The 27,985-nt window shown below is 27.5% G+C and overlaps 3 protein-coding genes across 3 annotated transcripts in view; 1 reads left to right on the forward strand and 2 right to left on the reverse strand.

Moving 5' to 3' along the window:
* The first annotated feature begins 1,149 nt into the window (after positions 1-1,149).
* Positions 1,150-12,772, forward strand: LOC113555878 (abhydrolase domain-containing protein 2). The gene is made up of 7 exons (XM_026960470.1): positions 1,150-1,995; positions 6,291-6,466; positions 6,553-6,720; positions 7,477-7,663; positions 7,884-8,078; positions 11,116-11,270; positions 12,206-12,772. Exons 1-7 carry the CDS (start codon positions 1,841-1,843, stop codon positions 12,379-12,381), a joined length of 1,212 nt encoding a protein of 403 aa, XP_026816271.1. The 5' UTR covers positions 1,150-1,840; the 3' UTR covers positions 12,382-12,772.
* An 8,307-nt stretch (positions 12,773-21,079) lies between these two features.
* Positions 21,080-21,899, reverse strand: LOC113557901. Its single transcript, XM_026963443.1, has 2 exons — positions 21,582-21,899; positions 21,080-21,259 (listed from the first exon to the last, which is right to left on the reverse strand). Exons 1-2 carry the CDS (start codon positions 21,897-21,899, stop codon positions 21,080-21,082), a joined length of 498 nt encoding a protein of 165 aa, XP_026819244.1.
* A 4,986-nt stretch (positions 21,900-26,885) lies between these two features.
* LOC113556221 (nephrin-like) overlaps positions 26,886-27,985 on the reverse strand; it is a 414,201-nt gene continuing 413,101 nt past the window's right edge. The window contains exon 15 of the mRNA XM_026961043.1: positions 26,886-27,878. Coding sequence (XP_026816844.1) covers positions 27,747-27,878 — 132 coding nt within the window. The 3' untranslated portion in view covers positions 26,886-27,746. The remainder of the gene's footprint in view (positions 27,879-27,985) is intronic.

A 27,985-nucleotide genomic window follows, 5' to 3' on the forward strand; every position in this document is an offset into this window, starting at 1 on the left:
ACTTAGTAACGTTTAACAAGTGATGGGGACGCTCTTTTTTTAAAAGTTAACAGAGTCCTCCTACTATAATTTTGCCAAGTCGAGCACTGCGTAATAGAATATAATAGTACGTCGGTGCGCACGCGTTTGTCGGTATCTATAGGTACGTACTACGTCTAATATGTATAATGCGGTGCGAGTGTGCGCGTGCATATGTACGAAATAAAATCGATATAATGCGCGTATCGAAAACGCCACGCAATAGGGTTTGCGCGCCGGCCGCGGAGGAGAGAAAAAGTTTGAATAATGAAAACGCACGAATGGGGGGGAAAAAATAAAATAAGAGAAGAAAATAATCGGCATTGAAATGCGCCGAACGGAAGGGTGCGATAGCGCTATCTAGCCGGCGTATAAAATAGCCTCCCGGAGGAGAAACCATAGACATAATATTGTATTAGTGTGTCTGCGGGAGAAACGTATTTTTTCGGACTTTCGGAGGAAAACTGCGATGGCGATTTGGTCATGGATTAAAATAAATCACGAACAATATTATAATATCAATGATAAACATATTAGTGTATGGAACGGCGTGAACCTCGACCTCCCGCCACTGGGTCGGTGTTTTCGGTCGGTCGGCCGACGGCCGTTCGTCCGTGGTCAATAACGCGCCGACATTGGGCACTTCATACATATTATTATTTTATGTTCAAAAAATGTAGGTAATCGGAATGACTAATGATGTTATTCTTTCGACGTTTTCCAGCGGATTCGGCGTTCGCATACCGGCGGCGGGCGCGTCAGTCCAAAATTCGCGTGACCCCGCCACGCCCCACCGCAAAAACGACGACTGCTATCTCTCGCGCGTTATCGACTCGAAAATAATGATAATAATAATAATAATATCGTTATTGTGTGTTTTGCGAATATTATTCTTAGGAACACGCGCGCACACGCACACACACACACGACTATACCCCGTCGTCACGTATATTTATATATTATTATTATAATATCGTTATGTACTATCAGCGGATACATAATTGATAACGACCACGCCGGTTATCTCTTTCGACTTTATCGCTCTCCGACACGGTATTATTACACATGTACATATTATAGATAATATAATATGATCTATGTGTTATGTGTATTCATGTTACATTTGAATAATACAAAGTGCACGACTCCGCAGCAGAGTGTTTGATCAATCGGAGAGACTGAGAGATCAAACAGTCGAAAAAAAAACCGAACCGTACGGCGGCGGTGTGTGTGTGCATCACGTAAACCGAGGACGCGCGCGCCGACCGACCGCCGACCGGTGGTGACTATATAGTGCAAAGAGCGCGCGCGCGCGCGTGTGTGTGTCGTCTGTGTGTGATAGCGTGCGCGCGGGCGCGTGTGTGTATCGTGTGCGTGCGTGTTTGCCGTGTGCGTTCATCGTGTACGTTCCGCAAACTTTTGAATAATTCACGTCGCCCGCACACCGTAGGCGGTACCCACTTTACCTTCTATCGACTTTTCCCGCCCAAAATACCCATCCGACTTGATATTTTTCCACACACTATTGGCCATTATTGTGTATTCACCGTCGTCGACACAGAGGACCGACCCGTGTCTGTGTCGCGAGGGCTGCTCAGAACGACCACTGCCGACCACCCGCCCGCCCGCACGTCGCGAACACCGCTTTTCGGAAGACGCACTCGACCGCGATCCGACGTGTTTCGGCAGCTCCGAACGTCAGATCCGTGTTTCACCGACGCGAGATCCTCTCCATGTCGCTCTGCTCCCGCCGACGACAACGTCACCACAACCACTGATCTCAGCCGAGCCCAGGTGAACGAACGACAGCGGTGTGCTGAACATGTCTGTGGCCGTTTTGACTGCCATCGCGGTTTTCATCATCGTCGTGTTTCGCATGCTCAACGTGTCCAGCCAACCTCAGAAGCCGTCCTTCTTTTGCAGGGACAAACAGTTCCTCAACAGAGTGCTCAAATTCGCACCCCAACTCGAAGAGCCGTAAGTACATACTTGTCCAACGCCGACACGAGTACCTATCCAACTCGTCTGTTTATGGACACTTGCTGCAAGACAGCTCGATTTTCTTTGACTTTGAAAGTTTGAAAGCAGGGGGGCGGGAGTAATCGAAATACTGCCAATAGTGGTGTCCGGGCTACTCGATTATATGTAATGACTGACAAACGCACGTAGTGCCTACAATTTCACGTGAAATTTATAATAATATACAATCAGATGATATCATGTACTAGTTCTGATATGAGTTAAAAATCTGCCTAATAATGTTTAAGTGTTGTGTTCTATTTAAATATAATTTGTTCACTTTAATTAGAAACCATTGATATCCATTGTTTATTAACTTCCTGCTCTTTTGTTATAATTTCTTGTAATTGATGGGTTACCTCTATTGCGACTAATATTGACAATTATTGTTAGATTATCTTTGATTCATTATTACAACTATGAGTTTACTGAGGAGCTTACTTAATTTATACACCTTGTCATGAAGTTTATGAATTTTTTTGGAATAAATTAGTAATTTTGATTTAGGTATCTAAGTGTTCAAGTATTGTGTTAAATCTACTAAAAAAAAAAAAAATTAATTTAAAATTACCTAGGTCTCATCTATTTAACCAGCTATGTTAGGTACATGTATTATTTTATGATCAGTGATATCTAATTATTATTCATCAGTATTTGTATGTACCTTCCAAGGTATACTTTACCTATTACTCATGTCTATACATATAAAATACTAGGTATACCTAATGAATAGTTAGGCACAACCTATTATAGACATTTTTCCATTTTGATCTTATTTCATTTTTCTTATTATATGTAACTATTTTACACGAGTCTTACATATTCATATAATATTTATATTAGGTAATATAAAAAATAGAACAATTTATGAATACTAATATGTAAGTATCTAAATTATTAAATATACAACCTAAACTTATAATTTTTTGATGGTATCAATGATTAATAATATACTTAGGTACCTATTATAATAGGATACTCCGTAGAATACTTACATGTTAGACTACTTATCTCCATGTTACATTTCTAACACTTATGTCTAATTATCCATATGACCTCATATATTAATATAATACCTATGATAATATGAAATTATTATTTAAATATTAAAATGATAAATATCTTATCTTTTTCCTAAGTATTATTTTTTTTTTGTAGTGGGTTTAATCAATAATTACCGAGGTAATTACTATCTAATTAGTTGGTATTTATATAATTATTTGTACTAATTAATCATAGTACATATTTAATTACTAGTCTATAATTGGTTAAATTACTTTTCATTTATTTCTAATAATCTATAATACTATAATTTACATGTTTTAATCAAAATATCATTGTTAAATTTTACATTTTTATAGTAGTCATACATTGAGAAGGTTTTTAGTTTAATTAGATGGTTCCTAGGTTAAAGAAATATTATGGACTTCTAATGAATTAAATTAGTTATATAGGTATATAAGTCAAACTATTTTAAATTGCAAATTTAAAATAACATTTTTTTTTTTTTTAGTTGATTAAATGCTTTAACAATTAACAATTAAACTTTATTGATAAAAATTGAAGGCTACCTAAAACTACATTTCTTTTTTCATGTGCATTTTTAGCCCACTTACTTATTATTTATGTTTTATACATAGTTTGTTTATTTTATTGGAACCAGTATGATACAAAATGCAATTATATAGGTATATGAAAATAATCTTTCAATCAAATTATTTTTTAAAAAAGCAATTGCAAGAAACTCCAAATCCTACTTATACGCTATTAGTAAATTACATGATCTTACAGTTTTTATGTTGAACACCTATTAGATAAGTTATTTAATAATTAAATAAATTACTCATCCTACAGTTCCTTAATAATTATTCAGTTAGATAACCAAATAATTATAATTATATAGTATGGATATTTGTTTTATTTTATTTGTAGGTATATTTTTAAAATTAGGAAATGGTTCATTTTCTTTGAGATTGAAATAATTATTTACCTCTTTATTAAAATATTGATGTTTAATTTCCATGTAAGTATATAAAAGTAAAAAAATAAATGAATTGAGTTATTGTACAATATTGAATAGGTAAAATGGGTGTTTTTTATTTGTGGTGGTATTATAAATATTAGTCATACCTTTAATATTTTACTATTCATATCCATCCAGATAAGAATATAATAAGCGATGATGTCACTAAAATTTTTATTATTAATGATTAAAATGTCAACCAAGCAGTATCTACCTAAAATATGTTGTAACATAAAAAACAATAATAACTTACTTCAAATTGTCTTTTTGTACGTGTCATTAAAAAAAAATTATCACTTAGCACTCGTATTAGTACTATAAAAATTGGTTCAATTCAAATAAACATTAAAAATAATAATGATGTTACTATGTACTACATAATTAAGTTATTATTTATTATTGAATGAATTATTATTCATGTATTTGTGTTAATAAATGTATTTATAATTAATATAAATATAAATAAGTGCTAATATCTCACTTAAAAGTTAAAATGTTTAATAATATCATGGTTTTTAGTTATTAGGTGTAAAGTAACAAATATAAATTAAAATAAGTTCTATATTTGTGAATAGCAATTATGTAGGTATGAGTATTTAATATGATAATTATTGCAATATGTAAACTTCACAAATGTTTAAAATAAAATAACAATCGAAAAACACATGTCTTATGAATATCTATTTAACATAATTTTTTTACACATCAAACTGTATATAATATCGTGACCTTAAATTACATACTATGCAAGTCTAAATCTGTTTTAATCAGGGCTAGATAATAATTTGTTTACATTAGACTCTAATGATTAGAGAATATGGCCATGGTGTGGCCTGGATTTTTTTTGGGGGAGGGCTGATCAATTTTTGTAAAATATAATTTAAGATTTATGTATTGATTTTCATAGATCATTAAAAATTAAAATCATTTTTAAATTGTCTTAATATTTGGAGGGAGGAGGGCTTTAGCCCTCAGCTTTCCCCTGGCTATGTCACTGGAATATGGATTTATTTATTTTGGTTAAACAACACTTACACTTTTTATTTTATAAATATTTAAATTGACACAAGAAATAGAAGTTAATGTATTTCATGTTGTAACATTTTTCTACAGAAGTAAAGCCAATGAGTGTTCATAATTATAAAATATTTTTTATCTTTTAAGAGTTATTATTGAGTTCTTATGTAAGAAAGGTATTTTTTCTAATAGCCTTTGCTAACCTTTCATTCAATCAATTACTAGATAACAACTTATCTGTGTATTATCCACTTTTATATTAGGCATTTACCTAGTTAAATTTTTAAAATTTTAATTTAGTAGATGTTGTTTGATCTAATTAAAATAATCTATAGAGTTATTAAATGTATTACTTTAATGCATTTACATTTAAAGTTTAATTATACTATACTATAATCTTTCCATTTTGTATATGATTGGTTTATAGGTTAATAAGAATCTTTATGAACAAATACTGTTGGACTCATGTTGATCAAAAATTATAAATTAAATAATTTAAATTAAATTTAAAGTTTTGACAATATCATACTTATCAATATTTTAATACCTGTATATTATACAGAGTACATGTAATAATATTGGTACAACCATATCTACATTTAAGACTAGATATTTTTATCAGAATTTTGCTTCATTAAATAAAGTTTTTGTATCAAATAAATGTTAACATTATGTATTTAGTTAATTTTACTTAAATGATATAACTATTTAAATAGGTACCTATTAATATGATAAAATTGGTTATTTTATTTTCATAAAGCCTTACAAAAAAATAATAATGTTTTGTCTATTTTTTTTTTATAAAGATTAATATCTTGGTGAACATAATCAAGAGCCAAACAAAATGCATTTTTTGAGTGATTGTATCAATTAATGGTAATTCCATATTAAAGCACAAACAGAAACAACTACATCTTATATCCGTAATAAATTATCTAAATTAATCATGTAAAAATATATTATTAATACAAGTACATTTGAATTGGGTTAAATTAAATACAATATATATATATGTGTGTGTGTGTGTAATAATAAATTTCTCATCAAATAAGTACTTGATAGTACTCATAAATCGTAATTTGTTTTCATGTTTTAATTTTTTGTTTGTAGTTAGGTATTTAATTTTTTTTAATTGTTTTATTGTGCTTACCTATACTTATCTTTTCATATTAATATTTTATTTATTACTAAACAACTATTAATTTTATTTCAGATATGTACCAACTAGATTGTGGGGATTCAGTGGTCATGTTCAAACTATTTTGTACAGTGTTTTTGGTAGAGTGAGGTGCCCATGCCCCAAAGGAGACAGAAAATTCTTAAATCTTGATGATGGAACTACTTTAACATATGATCTGTTTAAGCCAACTTTTAATGAACCAGAGTTAGGTTTGTTATTAAAATATTACATTTAATTTATTTTAGTTTAAATTAAATTATTATAGAAATTAAAATATTTTGTTAATTATTTTTAGAGGGCATAACTGTAGTTATAGTTCCTGGAATTTGTAACTCTTCGGAGAGTGATTATATTCGAACATTTGTTAATTATACTCAAAATCAAGGCTATAGATGTGCAGTTCTTAATCATGTTGGAGCTTTGCATAATGTTCCTGTTACCGCTTCTAGAATATTCACATATGGTAAAAATATTTTAGTATCTATAAAAAAAATTATAATTTATAGTTGAAGTAAAAATTAAAATTGTATTATTAATTTCAATATTTTCAATAGATAAATAAATTATAAATTGTGTTTGAAAAAGTAAAACTCAAACATAAATAATAAAAATAATATAACACTTATATTTTTTGTTTTTTGTTTTTATTAATATTAAATAATAATTATTATTATATATTATGTATATAAGTTACTGCTTATTGGACTTATGGTAAATAGACACAAATAGTATGGTTCCAAAGTGAGTGCAATTTGGTTCACTAGTTTGGTTAAAATATATAAATGATCTTTGTAATGTACAATTTAAGTTTTTGAAAAGAATTGTTTATGTATTTAATATAATACATATCACTAGAGATACTGTTAATGTTGTTGAAAACTTCTAAAGCATAGACTCACTGTACAAAATGTAAATTAGCAGATATTATGTTAGTTTACAATATTTCGAACAACCTCATTGATTGTCCTGAATTATCAACTAAATTTGGTTTCTGCATACTATGTAGAAACATAAGGAAGTTATTTGTAATTCTTGATTATCCTTAATTATAAAACCAACAGTAGAAATAAAAAATTGTTTTCATTTGTTTTTGAATATAAAAATAAATAAACAGTTATATATTTTTCATCTATCAAAAACTTATACTATTAATACAATTATTTCAATGTAAACTGCCTATGTTGTATTCAAATGAATTAAAAATAATGTTCATTTATAGGTCACACAGATGATCTTCATGTAATGCTTTGTAATTTATCAGAACATTATCCTAATACTAAAATTATAGTTATTGGATATAGTATGGGTGGTAACCTGGTTACTAAATACCTTGGAGAATCTCGTCATAATAGGCCAAGTAGTGTTATTGCTGGAGTATCTATATGTCAACCATATGATGCATTGAAGTAAGCAAAATTATTATTATTTATTTAATCTGTTGTATGTATTTTTTTAATTTTTTTTTAGGTACATTAAAATATTATTTATTAAATTGATTAATTAAAAGTCTAATTTTAGATTTAACCATTTCATGTATAAACTAGTCCATAAACTGGATAATAGATTCTTAATCTTTAAGAACAAAAATAAAAGAAAAAAACTATGTAATATGTATTAATTATTTAGGGCAACTGGTGTTTTATTGCATTGGCAAAACTTCCGAAGACTTTATTTGTATGCATTAACAGAAGCAATAAAAGCTTTAATTTTGAAACATAGAAGTAAACTATTGGCAGACGATATTAAAGAACAATATTCATTAATTGAAAAAGATATAATATCTGCTGCTACATTACCTGAACTTGATGATGCTTATACCAGGTAAAATTTTAGATTAACTTATGGAATAGTATATATTAATATATATATATTTAATGTAAGTAATATTTATATATCAATATTTTTATTTATACTTGATGTTTAAAAGTCTGGTTTTCCAGTTTTTTATTGATATTTTATAAATTAAATTAATATGCCTATTGTTTATGATTTTTTTTTGAAAGATGTATTGTCTCTAATAAGTAGGTATTATTTTTAAATTTAATTTACTTAGTTAAGAGTAAATAGTTACAAATTTCTTCTATAAAAATGATCATTAAATTTCATTTCCTTTTTTTTTAAATTTAATTATTTTTATTTTAATTTAATATAATCTCAATAAGGTAATTGATTAATTGTTATTGCTTACTTATAAATATCTTGTTTTTGAATACTTAATTAGATGACTGAGGGTAGTTTTTATTTTAATAATGCCGGAATTATCCACAGCTTAGATATTTTACAGATAAATAAATATTATACAAATATTTAAATTTTTTTTATGGTTCTAACAGTAAAAGTCTTTCTAATTAAAAAACCTAAATTTTATACTTATAATTATTTAAATTATCTTTTTTATATATTTTAAAGTTTATATTATAACTTGTCACAAAGATTTTTTTATTTATTTATTTAATTGAAAGTAATATTCAAAAATCAAACCTAATATCTTATTATTTACATAGCTAATTCTTTTTTTTTTAATTATAAAATAAAGTGTAATATCCATAAAATTAACAAAAGAGTAAAATTGCATACAAAACAATCAATACTACTTATTTAAACAAATAAACATTACCGCAAAATGATATATAACTTTTTATCAGCTAAATTTGTAAAAATACTTAATAACATTAATGGAATTAAATTGAATTCAAAACTAATTTAATATAATAAAAACAAAAAAAGATGGTAATATCAATAAATAATATCACTAGTATACACAACTATTAGTAATTAATTATATTAATTTTATAAAGAATATTATTGTTATATACTCCGGCCCACTAGAAAGCACTACTCCTTCACGCATACAAATGATTGAGGTGCCGCCGTTAATACGTGGGAATGCACGAGAACGGAAAAATTTTGGTTGCCGTCCAGTAGTGGTCTCTCGTGGGCCGGAGTATAGTATGTTTTCCTTTAGATTAAACTAATAGAATTTTCAATTCAGTGGATTTTGCCTAATATGGGCACCAGTTAATATGGGCATCCGTTTAATATAGGCAAAATGGTCTGGTCCCAATATAAATTTATATTAACAAGGTTAAAAAAACCCATGACATATGGGTACTCTATTCAGTTTATGTGGTCAATTTTTATTTTATCGTTGTGTTAAAATATACACATATGTATTTAAAAATTACTAATTTAATAGGGTTTTGTTGTATCCGTGAGATTGTATTTATCGAAAGAAATAAAAAGCATTACCATTTAAACCTTAAAACCTATTTTACCAAAAATAGCACAAATTAGTTTTTCATAATTTCTATTGTTGAAATAAAATTACAACGTTACTGCATATACAGCCAGATTGGACACAATAGGCGAAACAATTTTGATGTAAGGTACATCTACCTAGCGGTAAAATTGTGAATTTCGGATGAAAAATTAACGACTGAAAATATCATTGTTGTGCAAAGTGAAAAACTACACACTTTATTTTATTAAAATTTCACTTGAATATTTTTTTAAATATTTTCCCCATCATCCTGGTGTTTTTTTACAAAAGTACATTTTTTTTTTGCAGAAAGTTTGCAGTTAACTTTTTTTGATATTATAATTTTTAATTTTTTTTTAACTAATTTCGGTTTTTATGGGCAAACAGGGCGGGACCAAACGTGTCAACATTATAGGAATCCACTATATTAGGTTTAATCAACACTTAACAAGAATAAGACTAAAAATCAAAAGTGTTTAACATGTACTCAGTAACAATTATAACATAAGTAAAAGTCTTACTATATAAAATAAATAATCCAACTTACATTATTGTAACAATTCTTGAATAATATCATGTATACAATATAATAATTAACATATATGATTTTAAGAACAATTCAACATTTTAACACTTAATGGATTATAGACAATAATTATATATTACCTACCATGATGTTTATCAAATTTAACCAATTAAATATCAGATTAATTTGTGTACCTAATAGTTTACTATGGCTTAATTAAGTTGATTTAATTTAAAATGATGGACAATGTCTAAAACTAATAATCATAATTTTTATTTTAACATTTTTTTTTTAGTTTTATTACAGTGAAACCTGAATATAATGGATAGTTATCAGAACTAGAAACAGTGCTTGTTGTAGATATGTTTAAGTATTTATTTTATGAAAAAAAAACAGTATATATTTATATATATAAGTACAAACATAATATAAATGTAATTATAAATATACACAATTGATGTTATTGTTATTGATGATACAAGAGGTATGTATTTAATCTGTGTCTTGATAAATAATTGTGTATTTTATTGTTGCAACTGGCGACTCTTATGCAGTATGTACATACATATACAATTATATTAGTTGAGTTTAAACTTAGTTTTCTTATCGGGGAGAAATATTAATTTTCATGTTCACGATAGTAAAGGTGCTTTATAGACTGGTCAAAATTATAAACTTAGATAATCTTATTTTATGGTTTAAATACACTGTAATTTCTATCTATTAATCATGAATTTCATTTTGTTTGCTTGGATTAGTGTCCATTATATACTGGTATAAGGTTAAGTCAGGTTTCACTGTATTTTTAAATAATATAAATAATTTGTAGTTTGATATACATACCAAGGATAACATTATATTACATATCAATTACATTCTATAAATATTTTTTTTTGTACTTATATTTAAAAATAAATTAAAAATATATGAAAGAAAGAGGAAGTATTGTAATAATTAGAGTCAACTCAATAACAATTTTTAATTTAAGATTTAAACTTGATTTAATATTTTTAGTATTTTTAATTCAATAAATAATGCATTTAGTTAATACATTTTTAAATTTTATTTTATAGAAAAGTCAATAATTTTAAAAACCTTCATGAGTTTTACCGATGGTCAAGTTGCTTGCATTACATAAACAATTTAAAAACACCAATGATATTTATTAACTCAAGAGATGATCCATTGGTGCCAGAAGATTTATTGATACCTATTCAAAATTTTGCAAGTGAGATAATAGTTTATGTTTGTTAAACAATATAATCTAAACTAGGGTTTTTTTCCATTATTTTTAAATATTTAAACATTTAATATAAATTATATTATCATATGTGTTATTTGCACAAAGCTGGACAAAGTGGTCATTTAAAGTTAAGTTATGTTAATATAAAAACTAAGTAAGATGAAATATAAATTAATTTCTTATTTAGTTGATGAAAATAATAATTTTAGTTAGAAGTTATTATTTTAATTAAAGATATAAATTTAAAAACCTATTTTTCAAATGTAAATTATTTCATTAAATTTATAGTTGTTGCTTAAATTGTGGATAAAAAAGAAATATAAAGAGCTTATTAGTAGTATTAGTAGGTAATAATACTTTTAGAAATTACTAATATTAATTAATTATTATGCAGTTGGTTTTTCTGCAATTTTACATGTTATGTCCCATACATTTTTTTAAAAGTAACTAGTAATTTTTGATTTTTAACTCATTAAATTATATTAGTTAATAGTTTATACATTGAATTAAACTTGTTGTTTTAAAATACAATTAATATAGATAAAGTTTTGACAAGATACTCATACAAATAGTATGCTTTTAATGAAAAAGAAGTTGTATTATTGTACTAATAATATTAATTTCTGTTACATTTTTGATGAAACTTGTTTGTTTTATTTGCTTTTATTATTAGCTATCTTATAAATCTATAATACAGCTAATAAAAGAACCAATATTTGTTCTATATTTTCGTAACACAAGATTACATACTTTTTAACTCAAATTGTGTCTATAAAATGATAAAGTTATGTCATAAATGTCTTATTGTCGTTGCAAATTCTGTTTCTGTTATATACAGCTCTATTACATTTAAGTTCACTTTAATATATTATTGTGATAATAATTTTATTATTCAAGTTGTATTTATATGTATGTTTTAGAATCAAAAGATAATATATTATATATGGAACTGATGCATGGAGGTCACCTTGGATTCTTTGAAGGCGGATTCATGTATCCTAACCCTATAGCATGGTTGGATCGGACTTTAGTTTCATTATTGCCAGCTCTCAAAGAACATTGTATTGATGACATGAAAAAAACAGCAGTGTACTGAATTTATCCACTTTTATTTACTAAATACAAGTGTATGTGTGTGTGTGTCCGTGTGTATGTATGTATGTATGTATGTATGTATGTATGTATGTATGTATGTTTGTATGTATGTATGTATGTATGTATGTATATGCTGTAAATTGGATTTTTATCATAATTTATTACACTACTATTGATATAATATCTGATCTGTTATAGAATAGATTAGATAGTAAGTTGTTTCAAAGTATTATGTTTTCAAGCATAAATTTTCAAATAGAACTACTTAAAATAAGCCAAAGTAGTGCTATAAACCCTAATATTTATTTAGCTTGTTTTTTAAGCATACCTATTTATTTTTATTAATTATATAAAAACATTGTTGTGAGTTTTAACTTATATTTCACGCTAATCCTTCGTATAATATTTCTAAAACTTTAATATTATTTATCAAAATATACATGTAACTTATGTTCTTTATATTTTCCCTTGATTTTTTTTATTATACATGTTTTAACGCTTTGAGTTGCACACAAATTAAAATTTTATTATTATCTCATTAATATACATAACATTTTTATGACCAATGTATTGGTTTAACATATACATTAAGCAGTGTACTATAAATTATTAATTAACTCTTGTACATATTATATACTATTTAATATATTCCTATAAAAATTTCAAATGACATTCTATGTTTAAAATTAAACTATTAGACTTCATGCAGATAATCGACTTTTTTTAACATTGATTTAAAATGTTTTATTACTACTTTTATTCTAGGGAATTAGAATATTTTTTGGTTAAATCTGCTTATTAATTATAATTGATATCTGCAATATTTAAAAAAAAAATATCTTTTATAATGAAAAAATATTGATATTAATATAAATTGTTTTTATTTCAGCATTAAAAATGAAAATATTAATAAAATTTGTTATTTTAATTTAGTTGGATTTTTCTTTATATTGACTATGTCAATCATTTATACAAAAAAAAAGACAATAAGTATGCTACATTTTTTCTTTATATTCTTTAATTTTTACTATTATTTTCATTTTATATTTTAGTTTATTTTGTTCAAAATACTGATAAAAATATTATTTAGTTATTGTTTTTTTTTTAAATATTTTATTAAATGTGTATAATATTCTTTTAAGATTAAATTATAATTTTTCACTTTTCTATTAATTTAAATTTAATTGTTCCACTAGAAAAAAATGAGAGCCATTTTTAATATCTAATGTGGCTTTTCTTTATAAAATCATTGATTTTTTATTCTAATAACTAATGATCAGCCAATGGATTATTAAATATTAGTTCAACAAACAATTTCGTTTAATATTAAAACCATTGTATAATTTGACATTTCATCTCGTCTATTTGATGTTTTCATTATATATTTACTTAATATACACTTAATTTATTCATTCCAACACAATTATATAGTTTCTTTTATGAAAGTTCCTTAATTAATTTGTATTTGTTTATTTGATTCAGACTCATTTTCACTTGTACAACTGACATACATCACCAGTATATTTACATACCAATATATTTTCATAATCTTAACACAGTATTGTTTCCTAAATTTATATTATTTATAAGATTTCAATAAAATATTTTTATCTACTGAAATTAATTAAATATATCATCTAAATATTTTACTGTTTTTGTATTTGTTATTTTTTTCAAGTTGGTATAATCTTAGTACATGACACATTTTGAATAAAATATCATGATATTATTATAGAACTAGTGTGTGACAAGCTCAACTTAAATGTAATTAATTATGATTTTAGCAAGCCCGATTTGTTACCACTTTTTTAATTTATAAACAGTTTATTGAATTATGTTCTGTTTATTGTGTTTCAATATCTTAACTAATGTTAATGAAGATATATTTGTATAACTTTACTCATTAAGTTATTTATACAATATAATATATTTATGTATACTTTATTTTGTATTTATTTGTTTTATTTTAAATGAAAGCCTATTTATTGTTTATTTTAAAATATTAATATGTGCATGCAATTTATTATTTATACATACATTATATACACAACATATACAAGTACAGGGAACCTAAGAATGCTAAACAACTTTTTGAGTGTTCAAATAATTAAATTTTTTGGACTATTCTAAAAACCCTGTATGTATACATAGAATATAAAAAAAAAATCTTTGTTTAAATATATCTAATGTTACTGTGTACTTATGTAAATATTTCTAATTTTTTTTAATCAAATTTAAATGATTATACTTTTTCCAAATGTGTACATTAATGTTGGAATATCCCTTTAATGAAATAAAATAATAATATTGACAGATAATATACAAAAACATAAAATAATATTAAATTGCATAATTAAAATTAAATATATTTGTTTACAATCAAATCTAACATAACAAAGTTTTACAATATTATAGAGAAAAAAAACACTTTCTGCATAAAGAGTGTTAAAATATAATTGTTAGTTATCTTAACATCTAAATATTGGTTTTTGGTAGTTAGTAACACCTATACCTAACACATCTAAGATTATAATGATCACATGTTATAAGTAATCTACCATATTTTTATGATTTATAAATTTATTGGTGAACTACTGTCTGCAATCATTAACTATGTTAATTACAGAATTAAATTATCGCTTTATAATTGATTAGCAATCTAATTTATTTATCAATTATACTTGTGTAATTGTTTCATAGCCATGATTATTCCATATCTTGATTTCTTTACTATGTTCTCTAGTAATTATTGATAATAAAGTAATTAAGACACTGATCATCCTAAATTTATTTAACAAAAGTTCATAGTTTTTAAATAGCTACTGTAAAAGCACAAAATGATATTTTCATTCTGTAATCTGCTGTTAATTCCTACTGGTAGATCATTTATGACACTGTTACCAACTTTTATTATGGATATTATCAACTGTCGTAACCATAATAAGTATTCATTACTCATAGATTATTTAATATTTCATAAGAAGCGGACCAAAGTCGGGAAAACATTCGTGGGCTTCATTTTTGAGAGGTTAATATTTTCTTAATTATTTTGGGCATACTAATTATAATACCTATCTATCTAGATACATTATGTAATTATTATTTTATTATTCGAGACAAGATAAATGAGTTTCAAATAGATTTTTTCTTTAAACACTCAACATTTTTTGAAATTTTCAGAAATTGTTAGGTCGATATTATAATATGTTTAATTGTATAACACAATATATGGTAAATATTAGGTACCTATAATGTATATAATCTATTTATAAACTATTTATAAAAAAAGCTTGTATGACATATTCAGATCTTAATACATACTTTCAAGAATCGCAGAATTTATTTGTTAAAACCTCCAAAAAGTTAATCGATTTTTAAATACAAGAATCTGCTACACAATTTTGACGATCCATACTTATTTCATGTACTGTTTTATGAATAAGAAATTGTTTAATTTATAAGATAATTTTTAATATTCAATCATTTGTTCTGTTATATTTTACTGTAGATACATCATACATTCATACATCGCTGTAGTTAGGTAGTAGAGCATATATTATTAAATGTTAATAATTTGTTTTTTTGCTGATATACGCCTACTTCAAATTATTTCAACATTACCTATTTAACAGCAATCAATTTAACTACTATTATTTTATAGGATCTAATAATTTCTCTAAAATATAAATGTAAGTTAATTAAATATTTACAGATAAAGAATTAAGATGATTTTTAGTAATTATAGTAATCTACCATATTATACATATTTATGTTTATGTACCTACCTATTTACCTAGTGATGAAATATAAAATGTTTAACCGCGAGCGAAACAATATTAGAGTATATAGGGTTTCATTAACCCGAACACGGGCTAATTCAAAAGACGTGATAATCCTATAATAAGGCTTGAGCATTATCGTATCGCTATATTATTTGGAGATAAATTATCCTGTAGACCCACACAACAACAATAATACCGATGGTATATCACACGTGTACGTCGTTTAGATTTGATTAAATAATATGTCGATTACGTTTGTGAGTTGTGTCTTGTGTGTCATATAGGTACCTAATTAAATATTGATTGTTTCACACTGAAAAACCTTAGTCCGCACCAGAAAATAGCATTATCCTCATCCCACTTATAGACTAGACACTAGTTGGCCCATACGGCCATAGCTATACAGCTATCGTTGAGAATAATCAAATTCAACAGTGGCTATCGGGAGGGGGGCTTTGATGAAGCGATACAGCATCATGAAATATTAACTGATGATGAAAACATTATGCATGATGTCGTTCGTCACCAAAAAAGACGATATTGCAAAGGATGAAGATATTAGACAACGAAATTTTGCCCCCTTAAAAATATAAGGCTTCAGAAGCCACATAAGTGTTGAATAGGGCCATGTAATATGAACCGAAGATAACGTTAAAATTGCGAAGAACTAATTTTGTTTAAATGTTTACAGGACAAAGTATTATTTGATCAGTTTATAGTGTTTATACTGTTTATATAGAAACAATCCGTGTTAAAAAAAAGTACAAAATGTACAAAATGGAATTATATTTTTTAAACAAATTTTTAAAAATAAATCTTGAGAAAAAAAAAATTAAAATAAGTTTTATTTAAAAATAGATAATGCAATTTTATCAATGAAATTGAATTCTAAATTTTAAATGAAAAGTATTGAAAGTGTTATTTATAAATTATAAGTATGAAGAGTATGATACAATAAGTATGATGTATGAAATATCTCATTTAATAAGCTGTAATTTGTAGAGAAAAGTTCAAAATATAAACTTACTTACCAACTATGAATAAAATAAACATTTTCTCCTGAAAAGTATTGTGATGTGATTATATCTATATCATTTTAATTATTACGAATTTTGTTTAAGAGGAAAATCACTGTTTAGAGATTACATCTTATATTTTAGTAAGTAAATAATGTGAAATGACGTCAACATTTTAATCGTTAATTTAAAATTGAGGGAGAGGTGGATTCAATAAAGTATGTTTTGTGTGAAACTAAATAAAAATTTGGAACGTTTTGTAATAATAATTGAACATATTTTACACTTATCAGTGGGGCTGTGAATTTGTAGAAAAGTTCATTTTTTTGGTGGTTGTAAAACTATATAAGTATTTAATTTGAATTACTGTGTAATAACAAATCCGTTTATGAAACTTTTATTTAGTATTTTTTTACGTTTATAATTGTTTAGGTAATATTATTTTCCTTTTTTAGTTTATTTTTTGGTATTTTTAATTAAATTTCATTAATTAAAATTTTTGAAAACCTTTTAAATACATTTATATGCATATAATATATTAATATCAATATAAAAATTCAATTAAAGACCATTTTAAGCGCATTTTGTTATTTAGTTTTTTAAATTTTAAATGCATTTCTTATAGTTTTTAGTGCATTAAATTCACAGCCTTACTTATCAGGTATAACGTTGATCGATGTTTAATAACATTTAATATGTAATAGACAATAGTATAATATAATAGTAGTAACCTACCTACTGTATAAAAACCTTGATTAAATGCAAATGCAATCGAATACTCTTCAATTTTCTTTGACGAGGTATATATTTATTGAATCACATAAGGCCACGAAAAATTAAACTTGTCAACTTTAAAAGTTTAGTGAACTAAAACTGGCAAATTGGTAAAAATAAAGAGAGTAGTTATTGAGGTAAGCATGTCAATAAATATTATAACGTTAAAAGTAAAAAGGGGAAAAACGTAAATGCATAAAAATAGTAAAATGAACTGTTATCACGAAACACTTATTGTTATAATAAGGTAACCAAGCTTATTCAACCAGAATACCTGTATGAGAATATCAACGTGATCTTTGGAAAGAAATTGTTCTTGGTGTCTTGTCATGGTTGCGATATTTCTGCGAGGGTTCGAAAGCTTAGCCATATATATCCAAGAAAAAATACCATAGAACATAACCGTTTGTCTGTACTTATCTACGGACTGTTTTCTTCAAAACGATAAAAATAGAACATAATACCCATATTACACTATCGATCTTGGAATTTTATTTAATTTGAAAGCGAGAATAATTTTCTCTGGTGAAAACAGCCGCACATTTCCTGGTTATTAACGACGGACTTCGTCAATATACGTAAACTCGTTCACCGGAGACGTCTGAAAGATTTAACGGACTAATAAGGTGAAATAATTTCACGTATTTAATATCATCATTAGGTAAGCAAATTTATTGGATATATCCAAGCGTAGCGCCGTAGTCCTTCTATCTCTCAGGTCGACGCAATGGCCAATTCGTTATTGATATTTCCTCCAAAACGATTTGACCAACCTTCGCGAAAATTGAAATTTATATTCATCATTGGCTGGAAAATGTATAGATAAAGTTTGAGTAACTGTAGTGACTCATCGTAGATAGGTTTCCGATGAGATTTGGTGTCAGTTGTGGGGTAGGTCCTTCTATTTTCATGGTCGAAAACGTTTCTATTTTATTATCTATGGAATATGTTTTTAATGCTCATAAGCGCGTTAAAAACCTGTTCTGCCTCGAGTGGCATGGCGTGTGTCTTTTTAATATTATAAAATATCATTAAATTTGTTCCGTTGTTTATTTGATAAAATTGGTTGTTGCCCCGAAATTCTAACTGCCCTGAATCTATTTTTTGTATTATCTCTGATATAGCTGGGTGTGTTACTACTTTGTCCTCGGAAACGAAGAAAAACAAGTTTTCGCTCGGATCCGCGGATCGAACGCTGCCTCCGAGTTCCAAAATTTGTGAATTAAAAATCGGCTTAATTTGGACGGCTAGAAAGTTGTGATAGTTGTTTCACAGATAAAATTATACTACAAGTGTAGTGCAAGTACCTGAGGTCACTACACTGTCTTATAAGCTGTTACTATTTGAAGCAGTAAATTTAAGTGAAGCCTGAAGTGTGTATATATATATATTATATGCTATAATGGCACGTAGTGCTGTAATGGCCGGTGATCTGATCGATGTTTGAAATTGATAATTATTGTACATAATATAATTTTTATGCATACCTAACAGTTTAGTAAGCGGCACGTCATAAATTTAATGATTAGTAATTAGTATAATTGTTGTTGATAATATAATACCCAATATAAACTGAATTCTACTTATTGTTATCTCATTAAAACTATATTAATGGTTATCACTTATCACTAATAAACATAAAAAAAATTAACAATATAAATACGCTGATGTATCTTCAAACAGTCAGATTTATGTTTGGATATTATTTGCGTATTTGGATATCATTTGGGTAGTACCTACTATAAAATACAAGTATCTATGTGTGATCTGTTTGACGAGAGCAAAGGTTACGTTGTAATGTCTAATATAAAGTTTATAATACGAATATACTATTACTTATACGGTTATAGTGTTATACATACTTGTATGCCCTTTTTGAACTGTATTGCCTGATTCGTCAAAGACTCAAAGTAAACAATAAACTATCTTTCTATCGTTTTTTGTTTTGTTTTTTGCTTCAACTAAAATATATAATAGGTATATAGGTGCACAATTAAAATGATCCATATTATGATTTTTTACTTCTAATTCTGATTTCTGGGCACATTTTTTTTTAATGTAAACACAAAAAACTTGAGCCATTCAACTAATGCTTAAAATCCAACGTAAATATAACATCGTTATGATTATGTCTTTATATCAAAAACATGCCCATAATAGTTAATAAAAAAAATCATAGTTGTCATAATAATAAATTATTGTGTTCATAACTATTACGAGTATTATTATTAAATGTTTGATTTTAAGTTGTTCTTAAAATATATTAATTTGTAAATATTTTTATATTCTATATTTCTACTAATTATAATAGCATAATTTGCGACCAATGGCAACCATTTAAATAAACAAAAATATAATCGATTTTCATGAACCGACTCTTAATTCAAACTAAATGAGTTGAAAAAATAAACTTTAAGCAATCCCCCAGCGCTCTTCGTCTTTCGTCTCGTGGAATCTATTGATATAACTTTTATTGAAAACGGTCCAATTGTTTTTGAATCCATAGAGTCCAAATAAAACCATTGATTTTTACATAATATATAAATAGATTTTAATCGATATAATTTTATACAATACACACCACACACTTGAATCAAATAAATGAATCCAATAAGTACATCAAATTCAGAGTATAATGCTTATACACTAATCAGGCACGTACACAAAAAAAAATTTCGGGGGAGGGGAGGGGGGCTTACAAAATTTAGCAATACAAATTATGCCACAACATAATAAACACATTTTTTCCTCGTTAATCGAAATTATTTCGGGTGGGGGGGTTGAACCCCAGCCCCCCTGTATACGTGCCTGACACTAATAATATATACAATCCATAATACATACATTAAATATAATACAATAAAGCCTCTGCTAATATCCGATAGGCTATACCTAGCTAGATACTATAGTTATTACATCAAAATGGTTAAATGTTTGAACAAAATGCGAAACTATGATCATTAAAAATGCTTCAAAAATATTTGCGAGGTCTCCACTAGCCTATATAACTATATATAATCATCAAAAATCACCTAGGTACTGATTTTTTTGTGCTGTTTGTAAATATTTTTAATAATGCGTATGATTATCAAGTATTATAATTCATATTTATTTTTTTTTATTTTATTTATTCATTTAAACAACATTGATTGGGTTTCTTCTTTATGCAGATATAGTCATTTTTCCATTGACGCGCCGGTGGGCAATTCGGAAAAAGAGGTTTCATGCAGCCTATTTTAGTACAGCAGCCAGAATGTTTGCACGTGTCTTGTAGGCCGTTGAACTTAACACATAAACATTTTTGAATCTAAAATAAAATCGCATTTCTATATTGTACAGTTATATAATGTAGGTTTTATCTGATGTTCTATAAGCTCTTCTAACAATTAATGAGATAACTAAACGTTGCTAACATTATTGCAGTTAATTCATTAATATCAGATTAATATCATATTGCTGTCGGTAATAAATAAGTAATAACAAAGCTATGGTCTATATTATTTTATAGTCGATAACATTTTAATTATTGGTTACTCAATTATAATTTATATTAATGAGTCACTTCAATTTATTTTTATACATCTAAATTTTATGAAAAAAATCAATATTTTTTTTAAACGTTTACTCACTAATCTTCCTGTTTTACAAACGAAGTCTTTGCCGTACGGCGTTAATTCATAATTATTACATTCGCCTTGTACTGCTGTGCAAAAATGGCTAACGCAAGGTTTAGTTTTTTGACAACAATCGATATTGATTAAAGAAGTCGGTGCCACTGGCGATAAAGTACAGCATTTGTAATATTGTCCGATTTCGGTTGCGGTCTTTTCCTTATCACAATCTACTTTTTTAGTAAGATCCTTCACCGACTCTTCTCGTGTGTTAATTGAAGTATTTAGATCACAGGCCGACACAGTACAACATTTCTCTTTCTGTATTGAACACATTTTAAAACTAATAAAAAAAATTAATTTTATAAAATTTGCTATTTAAAACAATAAATGTAATTAAATTATTAAAATATGTGTCGGTACTATATTGTTTATTAATAAGAAATTTAATAGGTTTCGTTGGAAACAATGTTTAATTTAACTTAAAAATAATGATATGCAATAAAATATAATTGTATAGAAATTTAAATTTTGAACGATACGAGGTGTAACACTGCTTTCTAAAACTTTTTTCTCGATTAATCACTATTATTATAATAAGTTAATGTAGATGATGACGAAATAAGTGTAGAGTTCACGGACCACATTTCAATAAAAAATGAATTATCGTCCTTATAATTGATTCTAGATTTTGAAAAAGTATAATATCTGTTATTTTCTTAAACATTTAATATTCATAAAAATATTTAATTAAATTATAAGCTTTAATGTATGATATAAATATATTCTTAATTTGTAAAATTATCGATGATTTACGTTACATAATATTTCAAAATTCCAGCTCAAATTATTCAATGACCAAACATTGCATACTTAATTCGTATTTATTACAATATTTTACAATTGAATCAATTATTTGCGAAATGAAACGAAGCTATCATTTTGATCCCTATATCCGAACGTATATAAAGTATACATTTGTGGACTATCGAAGAGAGAATAGATTAATAGATTATTAGGTTTTAGTTTTTTATCTTCCTTTACGAAAAATAAAAATAGTAGATCCAGAGCGATTAACAGGTTCCACGTAATCACGTTCGTGATCGAGGTGACTTAATCAATATTGTCAGCAATACACGTATTTTGGATGAGCAATATAAGGTCACACTTATAATATATTAATATATAACTAAGAGCGTATTTGAAGGAAATAATCTAGGCTGGGCATTACCGAGTTAATAAGTTAAAATATATGTTAACTTAAACTTATTAATATAACTCATTTGACTCTACTTTAATTAAAAATTGACTTATAATTTGTTTTTTATGTTCCTAATTAAGTTGAATATATTATTACTACTATTAAATTATTCAATTAAGTTTCAACATATTGGGCTGTACCTACATTAACTATCGTGCTCTACGCTGTCCACCAGTTATATGACGTCAACGATAGAGATATCGGATACACGCTGACAGTAAGGAACACGTCACGGAAAATGACAATATTGGAATCGATGGTAGAAAATTGTCATCATAACAGCATCCGGAATGAATGGTATATCATATAAAACAGGGGTTGCCAACATGACTATGTACGTGAGTCACGAGTTACATGTATTAATGTAATTTTATTATATCAAGAGCCAAATTATCTAATTTGTACTTTTATACCACAAAAATACAAAATAACTAACATCCGATAATCATATGAAATTACGAAATATGAAATTATAAAATAATAATAATAAAACATTTTTTTTTTTTTATAAATGTATGCAATAAAATTAAAATTTTGGTTTTTGTAAATAAGACCGCGAGCCGCATACGTCAACGGAGGAGCGCAATTTGGTCACTCCTGATATATAATAAGATACAACGCGTACTAAAAATAATAAAAATGATATAGACAAATTGCCAAGAGTCATCCGCCGCGCGACGGTGTATACTGTAGATAAACAACGATTCATAAGTAACGATCTAAACTCAAAAAAAATCCTTTTTCCATATTTGTTTGTACGTAAATAGACATTTCGACGATAAGTAAAATCAAGTAATTACCATATTATGCCGCGGATTTAATTGAAGAGACAGTCAACTGAAGTCTAGTGCACTGTTTCAAAAAATTACACCGATGGGTTATTCTATGACCAGATTATTGACCAATAGAAAAAAAAATGCCAATATAATATTTAAATCGCGATGTGTGCGTGTCGAGATATGCGTATATACGACATACGAATGACATGTGATAACTTACGACTGACTATCCTTTCAGTCTCGTTTTAATTTACTATTTTTTGTCTTACTCAATTTCTGTACATATATCTAGTAATAAATCGATTGTCTTGAACGTTTTCTAAACAGTGTGTGCAAATAACGTCAATCTAAGTTTATCATCGAGCACTAGTTTAAATCAAATAAACACATCTTTTTGAAATATTATTAAAACGTTTCTTTAATAGTATATATTATTACTTGTACCTATAATTCTAATAGAATCTAATTACATACTAGTTGAAATTAATAAACAATAGACTTTTATAATATTATAATAATGAAAAATAAAATAAATATTAAAAATAATATTAAAACAGTAATAATATTAGGTGCTACCTATGTATCGTTTTTTTCAAATAATAAAATATACCGACAAAACGTTCAAAATACAATGAAATATATAACTTACATTTATAGACATCTACACAAATCACAATATATAATATTAATATTATAATGCATTTGGACTAATTTCACGTTTTGTTTATATTTATTTTTAAAATTATGTAATAATATATAAATTAAGGTCATTTTATAAACTTTGAGTTGCAATAACACTATCTTATAAATAATATATTATATTTACAACACATAATATTATAAACACCTTACAATACAATATACCGCAATATAATTACACACGTGACGATAAATGTAATAATCCGTATGGCTAGCGAACATTTATTATGAAAACTATGTTTAAAATTTAAAGGGTGTGATGTAATATTATTTTATGCATGAAATGGTATTTCCTATGAGTGACTTTACTCGAAAAAATTTCTATGATTTGTCAGAACACGAATAGCTACTATAATTGAATACGAATCTTTCGTTTTAGCACTGTGAAACCATTCAGAACTATTTACTTTAGCGGTTAATCGAATGGTAAAAATAAATCGTCGAAATATTTAGGTACGTGTTAATAATACAATTTAATAAGGTGCGTTAATTTTCATCGTTTTGTCTTTACACCACATATTTTTTAAGTAGTTGAATTAAAAAAAATATATATAATATTATACTGAAACCTAAACTAAAAATGGAAACGCTGCGGATAATGTTAAAACATAAACAATAAAGTTATTGTTTACGTTGGAAACATGAAATGTTTTGTATACTAAGTAAACAGTTCGTAACGGTATTAAGACGAATAACGGTGCAATTATACATCTATTGAAAAGTTTTGTTCACGTCTATGGTTGAAGTCCAAACAACATATTATTATTGCAATTTATGTATGTAATATATAATATTTATATAAAAAAAAAAAAAAAATAATAAAAAATCGAAACAGCAAGAAAACCATAATATTAAAGCCCTCTTATAAATTAACATAAATAAGAAAACATACATTAAAAATTAAAATACATAAATTAACAACGTATAATAATAATAATAATAATATTATAATGCTAATTTATTTACAGAGAATAAACACTTTATAATTAGCCGCCCGGCATCAGTTTGATTATTATCGTTCACTTAAACATTCCAACGCGTTCCGTGTTTTCCTTTAAGGAAAATTTTTTTTTTTTTACAGGTAACTATAGTTAACTATATTACTTGAGTTAGTTGAGTTAACGCAGTAAACATTTAATTCTAAATTTTTACATTTTTATACGGTTTGTCGATTCGTTGTCCCTACGATTGGAAAACCATAAACGAGTGAAGGACATTTTTAATATATAACATTAACTATGCACGCGACGATACATTTTCATAGTCGAGTGGTTAACGTCGGCTATATGATACAGTTTTTTTTTCTCAGCTATTATTATTATTATTATTTAATTATAATATATATCTTGACGTAAATTGACGGGAATCTGTAATCGTGGAAGTGTTTTGTTATACATACATTTACCTATCTTAAAATAACAGATAAATATTTTACATTACAAGTTGCGTATCAATACACGCAATAGACACATATAACACCTATTATATATAAGTACGACAAAAGCACAGTTTATCATAATGTAGTGTATGCAGTAACATATTATAATAAGTTTTTTTTTTTTTTTTTACTTTAAAACTTAACGAAAATTATCTCAGAGGTAACACAAGTCAAACATAATAATAGGTGTATAATTATAGTATTCAATAATAATAATAATAATAATAATATATAAATGATTAAAATGGTTCAATATTACAAAGACAATGATTATGAGTCTACAAAATCATCGTGACCACACAAGCTGTTTTAATTTACAACGTATAATATTTACAATCTCAAATTCATACAGTTTACACTTAAAACAAACAGAAAAAAAAAACTCTCAATTTCATAAACAACACATAAAACATTGAGTCCATTTACGTCGATTGAGTGACTCTTGAGCATCGAACGGTAAGGAACAAATTAATTTTATACAACATTCGTGGGGTACACGTTACCGTTAATATTATAAAAACATAATATTAAAATCTGTTAAAACACGACGCGTGTTCTATGGAAATAATTGAACGGGTTAGGCTGGTATGCGGGCGCGGGCGGATTAAATAGGTACGTATGATTACAGGTACACCGGTGAGTGTATTAAAAACACGTAAATGGAGTGGAAACAAAACGAAAGTGTGATTTGGATTGTGTGAGATGTATATAATATATCATATGGATTGTCACGATAGATGAAAAAAAAAAAAAAAAAAATAACAACTCCGTCACCGCACCGTCGGCGGCACACTCCCGAACGTCGCGGGAAACTCGTCGGCATCGCGTCTTACTGTTATCATGATTATTCATAATGTACACAGGCGCGTCATTAAATGTGGCATACCCGCGAATTCGCGTCCGACGTCAACGCGAGCCAGCAGAGCCGATTGTATATTATAAAAAAAAAAAAAAATATTACAATATCGGACGGCTCGGCGGGCTCGGCGGTGACGCGTAGTGGCGGTATTCGCCTACGCCGAAAAGGAAAAGAAAAAAGAAAAACCATTAAGTTGAGAAATTTCGACGACATTGGGCTGACATTTCGCGCGTTTTTGTTTGTAAAAAAAAAAAAAAAAAATTAACTGTCGTTAATTTACCTCTAGCGCGCGCGCGCGTACACAATGTAATATATTATATTACAACGGTGAAACTTTTATAATGATGTTTTGAGTGTGCCCGTAAGAGTTTTCGGGAGCGACGAAACAGATGTCCCGTATATAGTTTCGGGATTTATTATACTTTGAGATGGTTTCCCGTGATTAATTATCGTGTCCCCGAAAAATTTATAACGACCGTATACGTAGATACGCGGATCCACCGCCGGCGGCGTCACGACATGGCGTTTTTCATCCGTGACGATTGGTCGGTGGTGGGGTGGTGAGGGGGTCGTGTGACGGTGGGGAGGTGCGTCGAGTGTCCACATTATTATCATTATTATTATTACGATATTATGCCTAATTGTCTTACAGAGACCGTTCGGCGGGTGAGGGGGGGGGCGGACATCGATGGCGATTCAGTTTTTCGGAAACTTCAAGGAACTTAAAGGCAATGTTCGGGTTAAGCGTTATATTTATATCGCGGTACGGATAATGATTATTATATTATAGTAATATCGTCGTCACGATCGCAACGGTTTGTTATATTATTGTATGATTGAAAGCGGCGCGCGAGACGTGGTACGAAAATCGAACAACAACAACAGTAGAAAACATAATAATAATATTATCAAATAATTTGAGAAAAATTTAAAACATTTTTTTTTCGTTCAATCCCCCGAGCATTTTTCTTTTTCATGAAAAAAAATACGTCAGGCGTATTTGCCGAATGTCCGCGGTCCGTATACTATGCGTTTAATATACGGTCAGTAGCAGTTGTGGTCGTCGTCGTACGCGGTGGAGGTTGTCTGGGGGACGAGTTCACAACATGACCAAATCGTCCTCGGGAATCGGCTCGAAGTCCGTCTGTCAGAACCGCGTGGCCGCGATGATCTGCTGCTGTTGCTGCTGTTGCGATGGGGCAGTCGACGGCGGCGGTTTGCCGAAAACTGGTACGGCAGCGCCCCTCTGCTGCAGCTGCTGGTCCACCGTCAAGTCGGTCTGTGCACATACAACAACAACACATCGAAAAGTCAGTTGTGCACATCGATATTACCGAGTCATTACGCACACACTATTGTATTGCGTTTCAGTAAGTTGTATACGTA

This window comes from Rhopalosiphum maidis, chromosome 3, assembly GCF_003676215.2.
Source record: "Rhopalosiphum maidis isolate BTI-1 chromosome 3, ASM367621v3, whole genome shotgun sequence".
NCBI classification, from domain to species: domain Eukaryota; kingdom Metazoa; phylum Arthropoda; class Insecta; order Hemiptera; family Aphididae; genus Rhopalosiphum; species Rhopalosiphum maidis.